Source organism: Mus pahari, chromosome 1, assembly GCF_900095145.1.
Source record: "Mus pahari chromosome 1, PAHARI_EIJ_v1.1, whole genome shotgun sequence".
Classification (NCBI taxonomy): domain Eukaryota; kingdom Metazoa; phylum Chordata; class Mammalia; order Rodentia; family Muridae; genus Mus; species Mus pahari.
In genome coordinates, this window is record NC_034590.1 from 167,908,874 (window position 1) to 167,931,143 (window position 22,270).

General features: G+C 43.7%; 1 protein-coding gene across 1 annotated transcript in view; it reads left to right on the plus strand.

The window, feature by feature from the left end:
- Nucleotides 1-5,521: 5,521 nt before the first annotated feature.
- Nucleotides 5,522-22,270, plus strand: part of Tdrd1 (tudor domain containing 1) — a 37,212-nt gene continuing 20,463 nt past the window's right edge. The window contains exons 1-10 of the mRNA XM_029542381.1: nt 5,522-5,841; nt 8,854-8,912; nt 12,318-12,462; nt 13,712-13,817; nt 15,967-16,030; nt 16,898-17,002; nt 17,302-17,484; nt 17,939-18,082; nt 18,515-18,686; nt 19,615-19,701. Of these exons, the coding sequence (XP_029398241.1) occupies nt 5,538-5,841; nt 8,854-8,912; nt 12,318-12,462; nt 13,712-13,817; nt 15,967-16,030; nt 16,898-17,002; nt 17,302-17,484; nt 17,939-18,082; nt 18,515-18,686; nt 19,615-19,701 (1,369 nt within the window). The 5' untranslated portion in view covers nt 5,522-5,537. The remainder of the gene's footprint in view (nt 5,842-8,853; nt 8,913-12,317; nt 12,463-13,711; nt 13,818-15,966; nt 16,031-16,897; nt 17,003-17,301; nt 17,485-17,938; nt 18,083-18,514; nt 18,687-19,614; nt 19,702-22,270) is intronic.

Sequence of the window (22,270 nt, forward strand, 5' to 3'; positions counted from 1 at the left end):
CAACATTTGCCTTAGCATGAGGGAAGGCCTGTTCAGTCCTTGGGGTGATGGGTGTCTACTGAGAAGAATCCCAACAGCCTAATGCACACCCTTACTCTCTCCACATCTCTGTTTTCCACCAAAGAGCCTGGACTGAAAAGTTACAAGGTGTGGCTACAAGTTTGGAGCAAGAAGAGTGTAAAATAGCGTAGGACATATTTCTGTTCAGAGGTGAGTTTGGCTTAATGACTTTCTCCCATATCACAATGTGTAGAAAGGGGGGAACTTTACAGGGCAGAAATGTAATAAATGTCAGTCATATGATGATGCCTGTTATTCGTTATCATAAATCATGTTCATAAAATGTATCAGACAGTATCATACAATAAAAGTGTGACTTTGCCTCTGTAGTCTTCCAAACAACTCTTACTCCATTCCTATCAGGAGAAGTGCATCAGACAAATTTCAGGACCATGAGGATGCTTTCAAAAGCCTCATCAGTGCTCCTGGAAGCTGCCAATCAGGAGAAACTACCTTGGCTATGGAAAGATAGCTAAATGTGATGTTAGATTCTGGCTCAAAAGATGTATAGAAGCAGGGCAGGAATCTGAATCAATCATGGGCTTCATTAATAACAGCATTTTCAAACATGTTCACTGAAGGAGAAACTGATTGTAACATCACCATGAGAACTCTTCTTTTTTTATATTCTAGAAATTAATAAAAATGAAAAAGACAATGTCAGGCATGGTAGCTGAATGAAAAAAGAGAAAAAGAAAAAAAAAAGGACATGACTGCTCCTAGGTATAGTGTAGTAGAAGGTTTATTATAGATATGAGGGAGAGCAGAGACAGAGACATCTAGGAGAGTCCAGAATGAACAAGACCCTGAGCTGGGCTGTGTGAGGAGCCAGGAGCCAGGGAGAGGGAGAGCTAGGAGACAAAAGGTAGACAAAAGACTGGATAACCAACATGGCCAGATTATATAGGGAAAGGCAGCTGGGGAAAGGGTAGCCCAGACCCTGGGCTGGAGAAGTTGGGGGCGGGGTATGCCAGTCATACCCTGTAACTGGTAGGAACTGAGGGATGCTGGGAGTACCTATCAGCCAGGTCCAATTTGATAATATTAAATAAGCACTCAGCCATTCGTCCCGGGTTTGAGATATAACAGTAGCCCATGCCTTTAACCCCAGCATCCCAGAGAACCATAGGTGGTTGGTTATCTCTGAGTTCACAGCCAGCCTGGTCAACATAGCAAGTGACAGAGGCAGGTGGATCTCTGTGTTCAGGGATATTTGGGTCAACATCCAAATAACAGGCCAGCTCAGTCTCAAAACAAAGGAACCGAGTCCCAAAAGTTGTGCCCTGACTTCCACATATGTGCCATGGCACAAAATAAGTGAAAATGTAAAAAGAACAAAGACATAAATCTGAGTTTACTCCCACCGTGCGCGGAGCCCCGCCCACGCGCCCAGTGCAACAGAGCAGAGAGAATGTTGCTTCTAAACATTCAAGAAGTGACCGGTGGGGGCCTGGGGCTGGCTTGCTTAGTTTCCAGAGGAGGCAGGGCCAGGGGAGTATGCTGGAAAACCAAGTCCCTCACCTAGTTAAAATAGCCACCCCAGACTCTCAGCGCAGCCTTTCCTCCCGGAATCTGCCCCCGGAACTTCTGGGACACCTTTCTAGAGAAAGCTAGAAAGTCCTGTAAAGCTAGAAATTCCTGAAAAGCGTCGGTAAGCCTGCACCACCACCAAGGACCGGTGGGCGATCAGCACAGCTCCACCAGCTCTGCGCACTGGGCGCGTGGGCGGGGCTTCGAGCACGTGGGAGTAACCTGCGCAGGCGCAGGACCCGCAGCACGCGGCGGCTTTGAGCGTCCGAGGCAAGGTGAGCGCGGGTGGAGCTCCTGGACCTCGGGGCTGCAGGGTATGGCAAACGCCAGCATGAGTGGTCAGCTTCAGAAACCAGTCGGGGCCAGCGCCCTAACAGCTTTTTCTGGGTCAGGCAGCCCCGGGCGCCCGGGCTCCGGAGCTCAGTTTCGAGACCATCTTGGGCGTGGGTCGTTGGGAGTCGGAAGTCCAAAGCTGGACGTTGAGGTCGGGCGTTAGGCCGGGCGTTGGGCGGGCACAGGAGCTGCACGTGGGGACAGGCCGGAAGGGCAGAGACCCCGGGGCCGTCCCAGGGCAATGGGTGTGGGTGGATTCTGTCTGGGTTATAGGGAGCCGAGCCCAGGAACTGGGATACGGGCAAGCAGGGACCCCGTGCACGGTTTGGAAACAGCACTTTTAAAGTGTCAAAGTGTATGTGTGTGTTTTTCCACACAAAGACTTGTGGATTCAGTGCTTTGGGTGAAGTCACAGCTGGAGTACCAACTTTATAGATTCTTTCTCTGAACTCTTTTTGCCTCCTATAGAATCAGCAGGGTCACCAGGTTTATAAAGTGCGATGCCTTACTTCTGCTGGGTCACTCTTGGCTTACCTTTCCTAGACCCCAGGTGTAAGTAAGTTTCTCTATTAGGCCTCCAGAGTTTCTCTATTAGGCCTCCAGAGTTAAGCAGACTGCAATAGTCTTAAGTAGGTATCTCAAGTGGGTGCTGGGCCCAAGTCGGGTAAACTTATATTTAAAAGTAATGTACTTTAACCATGAGAGCACGCCTATCTTAAACGTGCAATCCCGCCTGGTCGTGGTGGTTTACCACCGAAATCTCACTCCGCAATGAGGTGGGAGGCACAAAGAATAACAAATTCAAGGGCAGCAAACGAAATCTTGTAAACTCATTCCTCATGACCCAAAGAAAGGTTGGGGAGTGTGTATTGTGATAGAGTGATTTTCCACGTGCGTGTGTACGTGTGTTTGTGTGTGTATATACACGTCCGTCCATCCTTGTCCCACAAATGAATTGCTTGCTGCCCCTTGTAGGGAGGAGGATGTTAGAAAACACCTATCCCTGGGTGGTTTAAACCCTGTCCCTCGTCTAAGCCCCATGGTAGTATCTAGGAGGAAGTTATGCTTCTGCTTGCATTTTATAGTTGCTGAATCCTAGAAAGATGAAGCAGTTTTAAGGAAAATAGCATAGCTAAATGAGGAAGGTGAGGCTTGGGTCTGATTTCTGCTCAGGCTCCTAGTCTACCAAGCCATTGGCTTTTACAGCTCTAAAATTTCTCTCCTGGAATACACAAAAACCCGGAAGGCAAGAACCAACTTGAGGAGGGGAAAGGCGCTGGACCTGCGAGTTTCTGAGTGCACACCAATCCTTCCACGCAGGACCTCTCTAAGGCCTAGGCTCTGAACTGGATGGAGGGCGAAGACCAGGCTAGTCACTGTCTGTAGGGATGCCTCCAGCCACATAAGAAGGCCCAAAGATGGACTCTCCGGGAATAAAAAGAATAAAAAGTCAGTGTCTACTTCTCACTGTGCTCAAAGCATGAGAGGAATACAGGCAAAGTGAGGGGCTCGCCCTCCCTCCCCGCTTCTTCCCTCCTCCCTTCCTCTCTCCCTCCCTCCAGAACTATTCCATTAAATTCACTTTTTTCTTTCGATTGACAGTTCTATACATTTCAACACAGGCCACTGTACATTGATTTTTAATTCTGTTTAAGAAATTTGAGTGCTGTTCAGATCTCCTCTGTTAGCTAAACCAGCAGATAATTACTTTGAATTCTGGGATTGTTAAATTTTAATTCATCACCAGTAGTATCTTAAATATAGTATGTTCTGGACTGGAGAAAGGCCCAAAGATGAAGAGCACTGCACTGGCAGCTCTTGCAGAGGACCCAGGTTCAATTCCCAGCACCTGCATAGCAGTTCACAGCCGTCTGTAACTCCAGTTCCAGGTCTTATGACACCCTCACACAGACATGCATGTCTGTAGAACACCAGTGTACATAAAAATAAATTATATGCTTTTTAAAATAGTGTGTCATAGAGAAGTTATTGGTGTGGTTAGACCAGGAGATACCATGACCTTTCAGAATTATTTGCCAACTCTCCTTCCTCATGTCTATCAAGAGTCTGTAAGCTGGAAGTCACAGAATTACACTACTCGAGATTCAGTGGTCGACAAGGGACAGATTTTTGCAGCTGCATATTTAGAGCCATTTCGGAAATTGTTGGAAAAATCTCTAAAACTCTAGCCAAAATTTATTTTAAGATGTTTTATGAAACTCAAGTTTTAGCTTAAAAAGCAATTTTTAAAATCAAATATTCTAACACAGTATAGCTCAAAGATTTACTACTTTGATATACTTAGAGAAATAATGATAGGGAAATACTAGAAGTCTGTTTTAACTAAATCATTTATATATCTGTAAAGGCAGAAAGGATTAGAAATTCTGGAAGGTGACAGTCGTCTTGGTCTGGGCTGAGGTATTGTGGGCATTCAGTGTTTGATGGCATTGCCAGGCTGAGGTGTTCACAGCATGGACGGCCCGTAGTGTGCATCTAGGACGGAGACTCCGTCATCCTAATGTTGCAGTGCAACCAGAAAGTCTAGTGGAAATACCTGGGGTTGTCTGCATGTCTGAATCTGAATTAGTGTCTTGGATGCTGCATGTTCAGAAAACTTTGTGTTGATCTCTTCATGCACCCCAAATTCATTATGTATTATTGTCAGGGTTGTACTATAGTATTATCTAATTTAAAACAAGTAATAAAATAGACGTTTAAGGACACAAAAGGGGAGCACTTTTCTGTTGTTTGTTCAAAACCATCTTAGTGACATTTAGCTTCTGGCTTCTCCTTTTGAAGGTTTTGAGGGCATAGGCAGTCTCAGCTGCGTGTTGCATGTCACTCTGCTAAAAGGAGGAGCTGCTGGTGCACTCCAGGAGCTTTGGGCAGTGAGAACACTCCTTCAGAGTGACAGGTAAACCCCAAGCCAGCAGTGTTCCGGCAGTAATGCTTCCCAGGCACCTGCAGCCGCTGTAACAGGGAAAGCTTGCCACAAGTCAAACTCATTTTCAGAAGAAGCTATGTGCATAGATCCTTGAAAAATAAATTTTTCCAGTTTATGAAGCTCAGCTGGAGACTGTCAAAGCAGAATGCTTGAGCAAACCAGACAGAATAGGCGTCAGCTGAGAGGGATTGAGAAGGCGGTTTGGATGGTCTGGCAGGAGTGGAGCCAGGGTCTCTTAGCATGTGGTAGTTCTGCTGGTAGCCGAGTCGCCATGGTGTAAGGTAGAATGCAGAAGGACATTCTGATGTAAGCAGTAGACGATATCATACTCCACAGGGAGAGGCTGGCCTTATAGAGGAAAGAGTGTTCAGTTGTGAGAGGTCTTTTCTGTTCCTGGTACTTCAAGAATTTCTCATGTTCTTGAGTTGGTGTAAATGAGTCTGCCAAACCTGGAATTTATACTTATGAATAAAGAAATATTTGTATATTATTGGCCAGATTTTGATATCAAGGTTAAATCTGCTTGGAATTGTTGATAGGAGTTACCTGGTGCATAATGTTTGAACAAAGTCACCTATGCTTATAGTTCGGCTGCTTTCACAATTAAATTCACCTCTTAAATATATTTCTTTTCTCAGACGTCAGTGAGTGTTAAATTATACGTAATATGATGCCACGAAATAATTTGGAAGCCCCTACTTGTAAAATGGCAGAGCCATTGAATTTTGAGAAGAAGGAAAGCAAGCTCCCACCCCAGGATCCTCTAAGAAGTCCTGTAGCTCAGCATAACCATCCCAACTTCAGGCTGAAAAGCCCAGAGAACGGAAATAAAAAGAACAATTTTTTGCTTTGTGAACAAAACAAACAGTATTTAGCTAGTCAGGAAGACAATTCAGTGGTCTCTTCAAACCCTGCTGTTGTCAATGGAGAAGTAGGTGGGTCCAAAGGAGACAGGACGATGTTACCAACAGGTGAGTGGAGACTGCACTCTTCCTACTTGATTCTGATGGACTCTCTGACTTGATTTAACACAGAATGCACTGGGTTAGCAGGACAGCCAAATGTCTGCAGAAACATTCTCCCACCCAGTTATTATTTAGACAGAAAACCAGGTAATAGCCTTGGCTTCGTTAATCCCAGAAAGGATTGCACAGGGGTGGGGGTGGGGCAGTGGGAAGGGGAGGGGATGACCACAGATGAACCTCCCCAGTCAATGATGTAGAAAGGACAATGTGTGGTGGTTTTAATGGCAGAAGTTGACCTAAAATTACCTTGCACATAGCAGCCCACAGACACAGTTACCATGTTAATATCTTCATGGGATTTGCTTTTAAAGAATTTGTTTGTTTGTTTGTTTTTTAATGATTCTGACAGCTATTTTAACACTGTGTTAACCCAGTCCTCAACATGACCCTTGGACTCTAGGAGGCCCTTAAAAAGTCGAAACTAAGGATATGTGAACTACATTTACCTCACAGCTCAGTTCAGGTCGGGTACCAGCCTAGGCTAGTGGTTATTGAATTTTTTTCATTGCCATAAACTAATAAACCAAACCCAGATATACCAGTTTGGTAAAAAATAAAATAAAATAAATAAAAACCTTCAATGGAACAACAAAAATTACCATGTTAAACCTTAATGCTTTGTAGAAGTAGCTTTTTGTAATTTTTGCAAGGAAGAAAGGATTACTCCCAATTTCACTTGAGGTGTTAGCATAGGGTTGCAACCTAAGAAGGGTGCCCGGCCTCCCTCCCTCAGACTTAGCTGTTTGCACAGTGCTTTCTCACAGCTTGACAGAGTGAGTTCGTCACTGCATGGGCAACAGGAAATACTTATCTAAAAAAATGTTTAGATAAAATAGAATCCGAGGAACAAGAACCTGCCACTACAAGCGTAAGTGCTTCATGCGTGGTGCAGCTGACCCAGTGGAGTGCTTGCTGCTCTCCAGCTGGGCAGCAGGCCACTCAGGTGGGAGCCGACTACGGTTGGTTCTCATGGAGCTGTACATGCTATTGTTGTGGTCTGGGGCTCTACACTGTATTAGCATTAACTTTTTTTTTTTGAAATACATACATTTTATTAAAAATAAATTATTTTCATCTAATATATTCTGAACATAGGTTTCCCCCTCTCCAACTCCTTCCAGATCCTCCCCACCGCCCCACTCATCCAAATTTATATCCTTTATTTCCCTTATCTCTTCAGAAAACAGGCAAACAACCCAGAATTTAAAAAAGAAACAGCACAAAACCCAGAAAACTTAAAACACAAGACCAAAAACTATAATGTGCAAGCACAAGATTAGTAAGATCAAAAGAACAAAATAAAACCCAAACGCAAAGCCACACTGCAGAATTCGCTTTGTGTTGGCATGGACTCCCTAGCTTGGGGCTGCTCTCACATGTCAGTTGGACTCCACTGGAGAAAAGTAATTTTTCCTTAGTAAGTGGCCGTGCCTTGCAGAGATGAAGACGTGGTTAGGGATGAAAGCTCCTGTTCACTTCGCCATCAGTGCTGAGCCTGCATTTGGCTCGGACTTTGCCAGGCTCTGTGCCTACTGCCACAGTCTCTGAGTGCATGTGTGTCTGTCCTGCTTCATCTGACACTGCATCTTCGGTGTCTCCCATTGATTCTGGCTCTTCGAGTCTTTCCACTTCCTCTCCTTACCGCTGTCTGAGCCCTGCGGGTTTAATGGAGACATCTGATCTAGGGCCGCATGTTTCAAAGTCTCTCCTTGCAGGTTGTCGGTTGTGCAGCTCTTGTTAGTTCCCACCACCTACAGGAGGCTTCTCTGACGGTGGCTGTTGAGGAGCTGATCTGTGAGCATAGCAGATTGTCACTAAGAATCATTTTATTGCTATGCTCGTTTAGCAGAACAATAGTACTGATTTTTCCCCAGAGTCCATGGCTTTTCTACCTTCTCGGCCACCGCAGCAGTGTCAGGCACGGTTAGAACCATGGAGTAGGCCTTGCTGCACTCTGGGAGTTGGTTGGGTATTCCCATAATACATCTGTGATACTTGCATCAGTGCATCTCGTCAGCAGGTCCGATAGTGTAGGCATCAGGGTTTGCAGCTGGGTTGTTGGTTACCTCCCCATCTGGTAATGGGCGGAGTGTCTTCTAGTACTATGAGCACTAGTCAGTCGGGGTGAACGCTGTAGTGTGGCACCACCTCGAGTTCCCCGTGTTCAGTAGTAATATGTAAGGGTCGTCTTAAGGAATTGGGCCTTACCAGCAATTTGTGGAAACTAACCAGTAGCCTTGGCAGTACCCTGAGATGTCTGGAGGTTCCCATGGGGTCTCTTTGGCCAATGACTCAGATGTAATCTCTTTCCACAATTGGGGGTGAACATGGGGTGTTGCCTCTCCTGTTATTTTTGGTGACTCCATTTAGATTTGTTTCACTATATATATTTTAAGAAGCCTTTATAGTAACAGATTTCCATAAACCCCTTAAATGGCCCTGAATATTAGCTGTCCCTCTTCTTACCCAGCCCTCCCCTCCCCTCCCCTCCCCTCCCCCCTCCCTGTTTAATCCTTCTGTGTATGAGCACTAATTTGTAATGCGCTACTTAATCTGTGCTACTTTACTTTTCTTGCCTGTGAGGCTGGAATCTCTTAAGGCACTTTTAGTTCACCTGGTGGGTGACTGGTGGAGAGGAGCGCACAGGAATCCTACTAACTTGTTAAACCACTCATTTAAACACTGCAAAATAGAGTTCAAAAGGAATGACCTTGTCTACTTTCTGACTGGAGAAAAGTTTACAGTAAAACTTAGTTCAAGAAATGAAATGCATCTCTGTGATCCTGGCAAATCTTACTTTCAACCAGAAAGCAGAGCACATCACACGCTTATTTATAGGGTAGCCGGGAGGTTGTTGGGGATTGCACACTGGATGTCACTGAGTTATGCTATTTTACATTATCAGAAGTGAAAAGCAGGAATTGGCATTTAATAGGAATTGTGTTTCCTCTCTCCCAGGAATCCCAGTGTCACCATTAAGTCTTGGAAACAATTCACCTCCTAGCCAAGTAAAAACTGTAAGTTTCTTTTCTGCATTCCAACACTTTCTGTACTACTAAAGAGGCATTTGTTAAGGTCAGTCAAGGTCAAGTTTGTGATTTCTCTAACCTAGAACTTTTCTTAGAAAAATGCCTTTATTTTTTTAGAATAACTGTAGATCCCCATTCAGGCAGTTGTCATGTTCAGAGTGTGGCCTGTGTAACCTTTATCCGGTGTCCTCCAGGATCATAGCGATCACTAACAGAGAACATTGCCATCATCACAGGGTCCTAGATTCCTTTCTGTGACCACCTCCATAGGTTTTGCCCCTCCTTGAACATTGGCAGTAGCTGATGTGTCCTGAGTTAGACACTTGGTCACTTTGAGAACATTGTCTAAGTGGAATTCTGTTGCAGGCTTCTCTCTCTCTGAGCAATTCCTTAGTGATTGGGCTGGCTTGATTGTTAAATAGTAATGTTTTGTCATGAGATGAAGAGTCAGTGCATTATTAATTGGAGAATACTCATCTTGTGTCCATTTTCTAGGTGGTTCATTTAGTTGTTTTGGTTTGTTTTTCCAAAACACAGGGCTTCTCTGTATCCCTGGGAGTCCTAGAATTCCCACTGTAGACCATGCTGACCTTGAACTCTTGTTTTGCTTGCTTCTCCCTCCTGAGCCCTACCAGCTGGTTTCATTTATGTTTTTTTTTTAAAGCAATATATTTAATTTTATATGTGTATGGTTTTACATGCATTCATGTGTGTGTGAGGTGTCAGATCACCTAGGGCTTGAATTAACAGCTGTGAGCTGCCATGTGGGTGCTGAGAATTAAGCCTGGGTCCTCTGGAAGAGCAGTCAGTGCTCTTAACCACCGAGTCATCTCTCCAACCGTCATTCAGGTGTTAACTGTTAAGTTTTGAAAGTTCTTTTTATGCTTCAGAATCCAAGTCCTGTTGTTTGTTTGTTTGGTGAAGCATGGTTGGCCCAGCCTTGCTCCAGCCTGCACCTCGCCTCATCTCTGAAGGAGGCTTTTGTCAGAACAAAAGGCCTCATTTAGGAGCTGGCTGGCCGGCCACAGTCTTCACTGGACTTGGGAATTAAGACTGCGAACTCTTTGCTACTCCTGATTGCTCAGACACATTCCTTTTGAGAACATTTTCAGAGTTTTTATTTATTTATTATTATTTTTATAATTTGATGTGTTTGAGTTTATTTTGTGGAAGGAGCTTCAGTTGAGGTCTCTTGGTCTTGTGCTGTGGGTCAGGTGTTGTGCTGTCCACTGTTTGTGGGAAGGTTAGCTTGTCTAGGTTGTCTGGGAATTAGTCAAGTCAGTTGAGGATACATAAAAAGTTGTAGATGCCACAGATCTGGTCTGTTCTTCGTGACTTCCCACTCACTGGTCTGTCCTTCATCGGTACCACAGTCACATTCATAGTCAGTGCCCAGTAAGTCCTGAAATTCATTAGTGCATTCATCCACAATGCCAGATAAGTCCTGAAATTTCACTGAGCCACTCAACTTTATTTTGATTTTCAAGATTATTCTAGCCATTGTAGTTTGCTTGCCTTAAGATAGATTGATTAGAATAATCTTGTCGCTAACGTGGGAACATGACTCCGATAGATTGCATTAAATCTGTATCCGACGATGGCGAGTTAGGCACCTCTTCTGTCTCGAATCTTCTGACCACAGACCATATCTCCACAGTGTTGTCCCTGATCGCTTTTGCTGTGCAGTTTTCAGTTTCTGTGTTAAGTCGCTTGTTAGATTTATGTTTGCATAAGAATCATTTTTTTGAGTGATTCCCTACATTTGTGTGTCCCTGAATTAATTTCTAAGAAGCAGAAATGATAGAGCTTTCCAGACTTAGCTTGCATCCTGTGACTCTGTCAAAGTCAATTTATTTTAGGAATCAAATGCATTTACTATGGTGATTCATAAAGATATCGTAGTCTATTTTGTGGGTTTATTTAATATGTTAATTAGCTAAGCAGCCTTACCTCTCTGAAGTAAACACCATGTGTCATGGAATACGTATTCTCTTCTGTTTCCTCAAAAGGAGACTGCATTATTGTTATTGTTGAAGCATTTGGTAGAGAGTTCACTGGTGAAGACACCCTGGCCTTTGACCTTTCTTTTGGGGCTCTTGAACCTTGCTTTGTTTATACATTTTAAGAGCCAGTGTGTGCTTATGTAGTCAGTTTTTATGTGTGCAAAGTTGAGTCTGTTCTTGAGTGGCTATGCGGAGTTTGTAGGGCATGTAGTCCAGCTTTACTCTGTTTTATTTATTCACTTGGACACTGTAAGATGAGAGAGAAGTCATTGAGGTGGGGCGCTTGTCTTCTGTGCTCACGGGCTGTTCTCCGGTTTTCTCTCACCAGAAGTGTAAGTGTCCCTGGTGAGAGTGTCCCTTAGCTAATTAACATATATAAGCTCTGGTCATGTGTTGGGTTTTTGTTGTTTTTGTTCAGTATGCCTTAACTCGCCCTCTGAGACACACATGCTATTTAGAAGAGTGTTTGTGAGTTTCCATGTGTTCGGAGTGATGAACTTACTGCCAGCTCCTACGGATGCTAAGCACAGAGGATGCAGGCCTCTGAGCTGTGCCCCAGCCCTTAACTCTTTAAAGTTGTGGTTTGATTTACAGCTCAGCTTACAGGCTTGCTGTTCCGTGTTCTGCTAGCTCTTGAGCAGAGTGTGTGTGCTCTGCCCTTGTTCATACAGTGGCTATTGTGAGCCCCCTGAGCCCATTGACTGCATGGCGCTGCTGAGTTCTGATGCTCGCTGATTCTCTGTCCAGTCACATCAGTTGTTGAGAGAACATGGCTCTCCACCTGTGCTCACTGATTGCCTTTCTCTTCTTCACATTGTGGACCTCTGCCTGTGGCTGTGAGGTCTTCTTGTTAGACTGACTAGTCATATAATTGTCCTCGGTGAAAATGGTCTTTTCTCTGTAACCTTTTATCCGATAGTAATATGCTGTCCCCTGGTCTCTGTTAGATAACATTCATGAGCTAATATTCTATCTTTCCACTGCTTGAATTTCTCATACAAGGTGTATCTCAGTGACATCTCATTAACCTGTTTAACTGTATTGAAATCTTATCTCTGCTACCTATGCTCTCCCCCACCCCCATTCTTGTGAGTTAAACACTTCATAACTTCAGTTTGGTTGGTACATATCTCTGAACAGCTTTCCTAGTGGTTACTGTAAATTTTATGTTATATACACACCGCTGAGAGAACTCATCATTTTACCAATTTGAGTAGAGTTGGTGCCTGGTCCACTTCCTTTCAGAGTTGGCCTTATGCTTGTTTTATGTGCTAAGTTTAGGATTTTGACTGTATGTAAGAGAAGAGCAAGGAGTCTTAGCAGTGAGGCAGTCCCACACGGAGTGTTGGAAGAGACCTTCTAATATTGCTTACTGTTCTTTGTTTCATAGAAGCCCAGCAATAATGTGACTCCTGAAAAATCAAAAAAATCTCACAAGTTGTTTGAGAATGCCTTGTCCGTAAATAATCCAGCACTCTTCAACTCTTTAGGACCACCCCTTCGGTCAACAACCTGTCACCGCTGTGGCCTGTTTGGTAAGCAGGTTTGGTTTTGATCTCCACAGGGTGATCTTTCTGAACATTTGAGGAGTATTTTACTCTGGTGATCCTGAACCTATGAATGGCTTAGGTAATGCCCAGTGCCCATTATTCATCCCTGTTGGCCACTGCTGCTCTTACAGCCTCCTGTTACTCCTGCTCTCTCACTTACTACATTTATGATTTTAAACAAAGGCGATGATGAGTCCTGAAATGCACAGACACACAACTTAGCATGACAGAGAATGCTTGTCACCTCAGGAGCTGCTTTCACATCCCTCCCCAGCTTTCTACCCCCAAGCAGCCATCTCACCAATGGAATTACAAAGCCATAGGCCCACTGCTCATTTGTATTTTACTTCATTAGGAATGGTTTCAGACTAATCTATCAGTGATATACCAATTGTTTTGTGTTTGTTGAGCGATAGTAGCCATTGTATAACTGTATCATAGTATTTCCCTTTTTGTTTTCAAAAATGAACAGATGGCTGTACACTCCTTTGCCATATAGAATGTGGTGTTTTGGCAGTTTGTCTGTCCCTGGTAAGAGATGTTGTACTCATGTATGGCTTTTGGTTCTGGCAATCAGAGCTCCCAGCATCTTTGCACAGCTGCTTACAGTGTCTTAGGAACCCTCAGTCCTTTAGAAGAGCAGTCAGTGCTCACAACCACTAAGGTTTCTCTCCAGCCCTTCTCGGTAGCTGGATATTGCTATTTTGTGGGTTCTATTTTCTTCCACAATTCTCCACTCTTTTTCTACCCTTTCAATCCCCAGCACTAGATAGGAGAGAAGAAAGGATAGAGGGGAAAGGGGACAACATTATGATTAGACTATGTCCTGCTGATTAGGGACATCGAGTTCCTTGGAGCAAGTTTAATCTTCACTGTCAGGATATCTGATATCTTTTTCTTCTTTCTTCTTTGCACATGACTACTTAACAAACCACAGCCAACATCAAACAGCCAACACCACCCCTAACCAACCAATAATCCACCCACCTCTCAGGGGCTTAGGTTATATATAACCTTCTAAAAAGTCCCAGAGTTCCAAACATCACATAATTGCAGAAACAATGTGCAGCTAGCAAAATCACACCACTGCTGAAACAGGAGGAAAATCCCAGCCAGCTGTTGCAGACAGTCTGAAGCTGGAATTATTTCCATTTGTTTTAAAGAAACCAAAATGCCAAAATTGTTACTATACTCTTCTGTAATGCCTTAGACTGAGACAGACTGTGCCCCACAGGGTCACTGAGGTGCTCCCAGTGCAAGCAGACATACTACTGCTCCACGGCGTGCCAGAGGAGAGACTGGTCTTCCCACAGCACCATCTGTAGACCTGTACAGCAAAGGTTAGCACTGGTGATTTCATTCTTTGGGGACAGTGAGCACAGGTAGTTCTGATAAGTGAGGATTTAATGATTTAAGCAGGCCCGAGTTATATACACGGTATTGCATAGCAAATAATTTTTTTTTAATTTTAGATTATTTTGTGTGTGTGTCTGGGTACCTCGTGTGTATCTGGTACCTGAGGGAAGTGGTAAGCCTCCATGTGGGTGCTGGGAATTGAACCCAGGTCCTTTGCAGGGAGAACAAGTGCTCTCAACCACAGAGCCCACTCTTCGTCCCCTCAAGCACACTGTTAATGACTTGTGCCTCGTGGTGCTCTGATTGTCGCCCGCCCTGTGTGCACTCCTGGATGCTAATGATGTCGTCCGCATAGTGCCACAGGAAGTGTGGCTTGGAAGTTAACATGTCGTAATTGAATGGCATTTTCTAGTTTATACACAGTTGTTTATGGGATTTAAGCATTGTATTTTACAGACAAAGATCCTTGCGAGGAGCCTGCCCAGCCTGGAATGGCCTTGAAGTGGGACACAGCATTGGACATTACATTAAAGACAGATGGTCTCTGGCCTTCTGGCTCTCTAACTATACTGAGTGCTTGCTGATAACTTCGAAAAGATTCTGAAAACTTGCTTGCTAATTCTATGGTTAAAAATTGCTGGCTGCTTTTCTCTTTAACTTTGTTTTTTTAAACATAACTCTCTGTGCTTTATTTTACTCTGTGTTTAAATAAACGCTAGGGAAACTTGACTCCTTTTTACTGTTCTGTGCTAAGAACTCTTTCTTACTGTTCTGTGCTTCATTAAGTGCTAAAAACTTAACTCTTTATTAACTCATGTTTTAAAAAGTGCTAACATCTGGTGATTAACACATACTATTTCGTAGCAGGGAATGAAGTGGGATTTATTGCTGGTGCTGCTTTCTCTGGTATCTCAACCAGAAGCCTCCATGGCTAAGCTGGATTAATAAATAACTTCTTGTGAACCAGAGAGGAATGAAAGGAAAAGAATTAAGAAGCTTTATACAGGCAAATATGCACACACACATACATTCAAATGTTCATACTCTGGCTAGGCCCCACTGTCTGTCACAATCAACTCCACAAGTATTCATGCACGCTTACATACATAACACAAATAGCTATACACAAACGTATAGACAGACAGACATACACACTTGGATGGATGGATGGATGGGGCAAAGCCCTCTAAGCCAAACCAGTCAACCAACCACTTTATTTTCTCTGGTCTTTTATACCTTAGACAAAAAGTTCTTTAGAAAATTACCTCAGAAATAAAATGTTACACAAAATGGGAATTACAGAAGGGTATGGTTATTAAGTTCAAAGCCGTGTTTCATTCTATATGCTCATTACAAGTTCAGAGCAACAGTTTTAACATGGCCTTGCCTTAACATAGTGCACACTTGTGGCTTTATCCTTCGACCTAAATGTTTTTTCCTTGAACACAAGATTGTCCCAAGTCTATTTTTCTTTTTAGTATGGTTATGAAACCTCATTGTATTTCTTATTATGCAGCCTTTACTTTTCTGTGGAATGGGCACATTCCATTTTTGATTCTAACTTTATTACATCTTTCTAGCAACTAAGGCCATGTCTAAAAACTTTCTTCCTAAAATTATTTGAATCAAATCAGAATTTGTATAGAATAATTATCTATTTGTCTATATAGCATCACTACAAGATAGTGCATCTTCTTAGGTCTACAGAAATCTGCTAAAAAGGGTGGCTTGGTACCTAGTGATTGTTATATATTTGATAATAACAGGAAAAGCGTATCAATAGCAGCAGTCTTTCTTCAGATTTAATCTTCTCGGCCTTGCCTAGAGAATCAAATTCGTCATAGATTTTAGTCCATGGCAGAACCATCTCAGGAAGATCCCTGCTAGTTTTTTAGCTTCTCCTAGATGTCTCTGGCAGATACTGAGACGCGGGCTATTTTAGCCTTCATATTGGGGCCTTTGAGGACATACACGGCATACCCCTGTAGCTCATGGCAAGTCAGGGCTACTGTTCTCCACAAGTTTTTCCCCTTCTAAGTTTTGTTGATTGAGAATTTAAAGAAACTGAGATTTGTGATCCCCATCTTAAGTTTCTTTGTACTGTGAGTATTATAATCACTTGTTTTATTGCAGTTTGAACAAGGTTGAAGATAATAAATCACCATTTGAAACAAAGGCCATTGAAGTGAAGAATGAGGTAGGATATTTTTTGGCATTAAAGTACATTTTAAATGTCTTTTATAAAGATATTTTGAACTAATACATCATGTCTGTATGTATAAACTAAGCAAACCCCTTAGTTCCACCGTGGTGGGGTAGGTGGCATAGTGTGCCTGCTTGGGGCTTTAGGGAATTATTTTCAATCTTTCCCCAAAATGTCCTTGAGCCAGCTGTGTTTCTGTTTGAAGTAATGTGGATTATTACAGAGCCTTTGCTTTGTAGCCCCACTAGCACAGGCTCTCCATCCTAGGCCTGTGTCTCGGGCATTGCTTTCTGTTAGCTCTCCTCCACCTAGGTAACTATTTGGGCCAAAGCATTCATAACACCACGGTGTCCAACTGGCATTCACAGAGAATTCTTACTTTTCTGTGGCTGATAGTGCCTTCTACTGAAAAACATCTCACTACAGTATCTATGCTTACAAAACACTAACAGGTACACATCTGAACTCTTAAATGTTGCCAGGTAGAGTGACTCATGCCTGCAAACCCAGCATTTGAGGGGCTGAGGCAGTAGATAGCTTTGAGTTCTAGGCTAGCCCAGGCTACCTAGTTTCAGGCCAGCCTGCATTGCAGAGTGAGAGTATCTCAAAAAATAAAACAAAAATTCTTGAAAGTGAATGGAATGGATTCATCTGTGTAACTACCTGGAGGTCATCTTCTGCCACCCACATTCCTGCTCTGGACCCTGTGTTGTGTCCCCTGCCTGTAGAAAGTAGCCCTTGGGAGTCTTAGAGCCCCCCAGTTCCTGTGGTTTGTGACTGGTGTGTAAGAGTGAGACTTTGTGACCACCACGCTAGTGGGAACCGGGCTGTGTCAAGGCTGTGTGTGCTTGTTCCAAGCAGATTGATTGTCCCCCGGGAGTTACAAAAGAAATGACAGCTGGTGCTGAGAGAGCAATGTTCTCTGATTTGAGAAGACTCCAACTCAAGAAAACCATGGAAATAAAGGTACTAGATTTGCTTTACATGAGAGAGATCTAAAGAACTACTGGGTTTCATTCTTGGTTTGTTGTACTTGCATTGAGTTTACAGTGTACCTAGGCATGGATGAGTTCTGATTAAATCAATAAAGACTGAAAACCATGCACTGCTTTTCTCTTAGTATAAGATTTAAGAAACTTATGCTTTCATATTCTTTCTCTCTCTCTCTCTCTCTCTCTCTCTCTCTCTCTCTCTCTCTCTNTCTCTCTCTCTCTCTCTCTCTCTCTCTCTCTCTCTCTCTCTCTCTCTCTTTTTGTCTTTGAAAGGGTACAGTTACTGAATTCAAGCACCCAAGTAACTTTTATGTCCAGTTGTATTCTTCGGAGGTTCTAGAAAACATGAACCAACTCTCTACAAGCTTGAAAGAGACATATGCAAATGTGGTGCCTGAAGATGGTTATCTTCCTGTTAAGGGGGAAGTTTGTGTTGCCAAATACACAGTTGATCAGGTAACCATTAACTGATGAGTTGTTTAATAGAATGCTTCAACTTACCTCACTGAGGCCGGTTCATGACCACGGAGCTATTAAAGCTGCACTGCTGTCTTGGGGCAAACTAGGGTCACCCTAGGTATCCTCCCTCCTGCCCCGCCCACCAGGCTCTGCTGCCTCCTCCTGAGCGGCAGCTGTGTATACACTGCCTGCTGGCCTTCAGAGTGGCACTGTGTGATTGTCACTGTATGATTGTCACTGTGTGTGTAGCTGAGGCGGTGTATGATTGTCACCCAGGCTAGAGTAACTTCAGAGTGCTAGGCCATCTGAAGATGCCCTCATTGGACCATTTCAGGGATTTCTCATCTAAATGGTGGTGAGTTTTTAGGTGCCTCTGGAGGAAACAGGACCCTTGGCTTGCTAAGATTGTGGAGTTGTGTTTAGAGCAGAGTGCTGCACATTTCCTTTGCAGACCTGGAACAGAGCCATAATACAAGATGTGGATGTGCTGCAGAAGAAGGCCCGCGTCTTGTACATTGACTATGGGAATGAAGAGATGGTTCCGATAGACAGAGTGCGCCCGCTGGGCAGAGGCGTTGACTTGTTCCCTCCTTCCGTGAGTCCCTTCTCCGTGAACGCCTCCTGGGTCACAGCCAGTGTGAATGATACCCTGGAGCTGGCTCTTCTGTTGTCTGTCTCTAATTAAGTAGCATCTCTTGTGAGTAAGTAGCTTTTTCAGGCACATCTTATTGGTTCTATAAAATCAGTCATTTCTGTATTTATATAATATTGTAAAGAAGTCAGAATTGATGTACAGGTAAAATTTGTATCTCTTTCTGAAGCTTTAGTTACCAACAGTTAGCATTACCGGCAGAAGCATCAAAGAGGGTAATGTAAGCACACCTGAGATGTGGCACCTGGTTAATACTGATGGCTTTTGATGATTATTTTCATCATGAAATACATTCTTTTAAAATTTCTCTTTAAATAATTAATTAAAATTTTCATTTTTTTCATTCCTGTAAGTAACTTCTACAAAATCTTTCAGGCCATAAAGTGCTGTGTGTCAGACGTCATTCCTGCTGCAGACGAGTGGAGTGAAGACTGTGTTGCAGCTGTCAAGGCCCTTCTGTTTGAGCAGTTCTGCTCCATCAAGGTCATGGACATCTTAGAGGGGGAGGTGCTCACCTGTGCTGTTGACATTGTTCTACAGAGTTCAGGTAAGATGTGAGTCTTCCTTTTCACCTTTCTTAATTCCCATCTGTTTCTCAGAGGAGCAACAGAACCATGGGGAGGAGGAGACTAAGAACCCTGTGTAGAGTCATTCCCATTGTGCAGAAATGGGGCTTTGAATTAGCTGTTGGTCCACACTGTGGAATCAGATGGTTTAGCAGACCAGATACAGGCCAATAAGAGGCAACTATGTTATTATCCTTTTACTGTCCTCGTAATGGCTACTGTGAGTTCTGCAGCTTTACAAGAGGAGACTAAGTTAGAGTGTCTGTGACTTGTTGACAACGTGCATTTCCTGCAGCAGCCTCATGGATGTGCATAGTGGTTGCATTAGTGTTCAGGTGAGGAGCAGATGCAGTCGGGGATCTGTCCTTCCTCGGTGGTTTACTGTCTGTTGGAAAAGTGATTCCTCATACTGAATTACTCACTGCCTCGGTTTCCAAGACACTACTCCTTTTCTCTCATAGAAGGGATATTATGGGTGATGTGGTAGAACAGGAGCTTATGACATGTGTGTTTCATGTTGCAACTTCAACTTTGGGATGTGAGCTTATATCAGTGATGGCTGCTCTGTTTTCGGCATGTAATCCTGTGCCTTTAACAGATTTCTTTGGATAAACTAGTTAATTTAAATGTGCTTTGGAAATAATAACTGACTTCTATTATTTGGAATTTTGAAGATGACTCTTTTAATGAACTTTTTGGTCAAGTGACTGGAAATTTTGTTTAAACTTTAAAAAGTATGCTTTTCTGGGTGTTATTTTTCCTGTAATAATTGACCTGCTGAAGCAAAACCTATGCAGGGAGTTATAATGTCTAAGACATAGAACTTGTTGAATTGTTCCTTTCTTTCCTTTGCCTGTGATGCTTTAAGTAGTGTCTCAGTAGAGCTAGATTTTCTGAATCTCCTTTTAGGAATGCAGCTGGCCCATGTGCTTGTGGAAATGGGGTATGGCGTGAAACTGGGTGAGCAGAGCTCCACGGCGCAGAGTGTGGACCGCAGTGAGTACACAGGCTCACGCTGACCCCTTGTCAGGGCCACTGCATCCAAAAGGGGCGTGTTCACTTAGAAACACGTTTTCTATGTCAGCCTTCCCTCCTGTCCCCTAATATGCTCTCATAAGGGACACTTTAGCGTGAGGGCATTCCAGTGCACACTGTCTGTGTGGTTGGTTCCAGACCCGGGTTTTACCAGGAGCAAGGAGTTCTCTGAAATTCTATTGTGGTAAGACAGTGTTTTTTACTTGCTGACTGTGCGTGTTCATGCCTTTCTGCGTGTTTACCTCAAGCGTAACAAGGAAATCAGAGCCCCTGTGAGCACCTCTCATTTACACTGCTTTTATGGTCTGTTCCTCTTTTACCTTGTTCTTTGAATGTAGACATAACTCACTGTCTTTTGTCCAGGGTAGAGGTGATACCAGGTTGATGAGTATTCATCCCAAAGACAGACTGGACTGCCCTGAATCTGCCAGCTCCTCTTGCCCCCTATCCTCTGCCTGTTTACTTGGTTGCCTCGGTTGCCAAGTCATTGTTGGCTTTCCTCCCAAATACACTTGGTTATATCTTCTACGTCCCTCCTTTCCTCCATCCATCCTACCTCCATCTCTTTTACTTATGACAGTGGAAACAACCCTCTGTGGTTATCTTTTGTCTCCAGCCTGGGTCCTATGGCGCTGACCCTCATGGTGTCCCTAGAACAGAAATCTTGATGGAAAACGTTGAGTATTTACCACTCACAGAAGAAAACTAAACAAATTATAGTCTAGAAGTTGTCATGCCTAGGACCATAAATGGTGATGGAAATATAATGAAGTAAGGAAATATAATGAAGTAAACCTGGGCTCATGACAGAATAAAAGTTGTGACAAGAAAGCTAGGAAGAGCAGCAGAGAGGTAAGGGCTTCTGGGTAAGGGAGTCACTCTCCAGTAACATGGATGCATTGGGACTCCAGGCAGCGAGAAGCAGGAAGGCCCAGAGAGGCCTGTCCACTCTGCTAAGGTTCCCTGGAGGTATATAAAGGTGGTATGGAGGGAATTTTGTGGTCCACACAGAAAGGTTTATGCAAGGTTGGGGGAGAGAAAACTCCCCTGCAAAGGGGCCTGTGAGACGGGATGAAGTAGTCTTGAAGGGACACTGGGACCTAAGAAATAAAGAATACATTTGCTAAAGGCATTAATTTAAAAGAACATGGCTGGGTCTGAAAAACTGAAACTGAGGTATGACTGGAGGTGACCATGAGGAAAAGGTGCAGGAGGAGAGCATAAAGAGGGGTGTGAACAGGGCGGGTCGCAGGTGCCTTCCTGGAGCTTAGTGATGCCCTGTTACAGATAGAGAAGAGAAAGGAATGGAAGGTTGGGAACTGTCCTGCACAGTCTGGCTGCAAGCCTGACAGACCTGAGACCTGAACCTGCTGTGCTGTCCCTAGCCCTGGCGGAGATGCCTTTATACCCTGCCCATGGTGGGTGGAATGAGAATGCCCCTTCCAGATGCTCATATGTGTGAGTGCTTAAACACCTGGGAGTGACTGTTGGAAAAGAGTAGAAGGATAAGGAGGTGTGGCCTTGTTGGAGGAAGTACCTTACTGAAGGCAGGCTTGGAGGCTTCAAAAACCTGTGCCAGGAGCAGGCAGTCTCTGTGCCTGTAGATCAGGATGTAGCTCTCTGCTTCCCCAGCATCTAGAGTGCCACCATGCTCCCACCATGCCCCTACGATGATGATAGTGGGCTAACCCTCCCAAATGAAGCAAACCCCCAATAAGTCCTTTGTAAGAGTTGCTTTGGTCATGGTGTACTCGTCACAGCAGTAGATACCCTAATGGAGACACTGTCTCTCACTGATAACAGGCCCTGCTGTGGTGGGAGCCTCTGTCCTTCCAGTGCCTATCACACTTGAAGATGTGAAACTCGGAAGAGCACAGATTACTTAATTAGCTCCTTCCCAGTTGCTTTCACGTCAGAATCCATCCAGTAGGCTTTCAGCATGTCAGTCTAGAGTGAGACCATGCAGGTCTGTGGTGAGATTCATTTTGTAACTCTGTTTTCTGCTGCTTTATGTGTCTGAGTTAAAACAGTGAAACTGACCTTGGTCTTTATCTGAACAATGTCTTCTTCCTGGTTCCTTTGAGGTAACTGTTTGTTTTGCAGAATCCTAATAGTTGCTGGCTTGCTGGCTTGTCTCCTCCTGAGACTCATGCCCTTAAAGACGTGGCAGTCTCGTAGGCATCCACTTTACTTTCAGTCCTCGGAGCTATCTGAAGTCTGAGTTATTTTTTTGTGGTGGTCAAAGTCCTTCAGGTTCTGTCAGCTCTGAGCCATGCGGTACTTACTATGTTACATCTTCCTCGTTTGAACCAACAAATGCATTTTAAGTGTAATTAATTGTATATCATTGTAGCAAATGACTTTCTGTAGGGTTACATTTCACTGTAAAGTAGGCTCTTCTCCGTGTCTCTTTGATAGGATCAACTCTAAATTGTATTTTTCTTAGTTCCTTAGAGGCCAGATATTTTATGAGAGAGCATTGTAGTTAGATCTGATTCTGTAGTTAGATCTGATTCTGTAGTTAGATCTG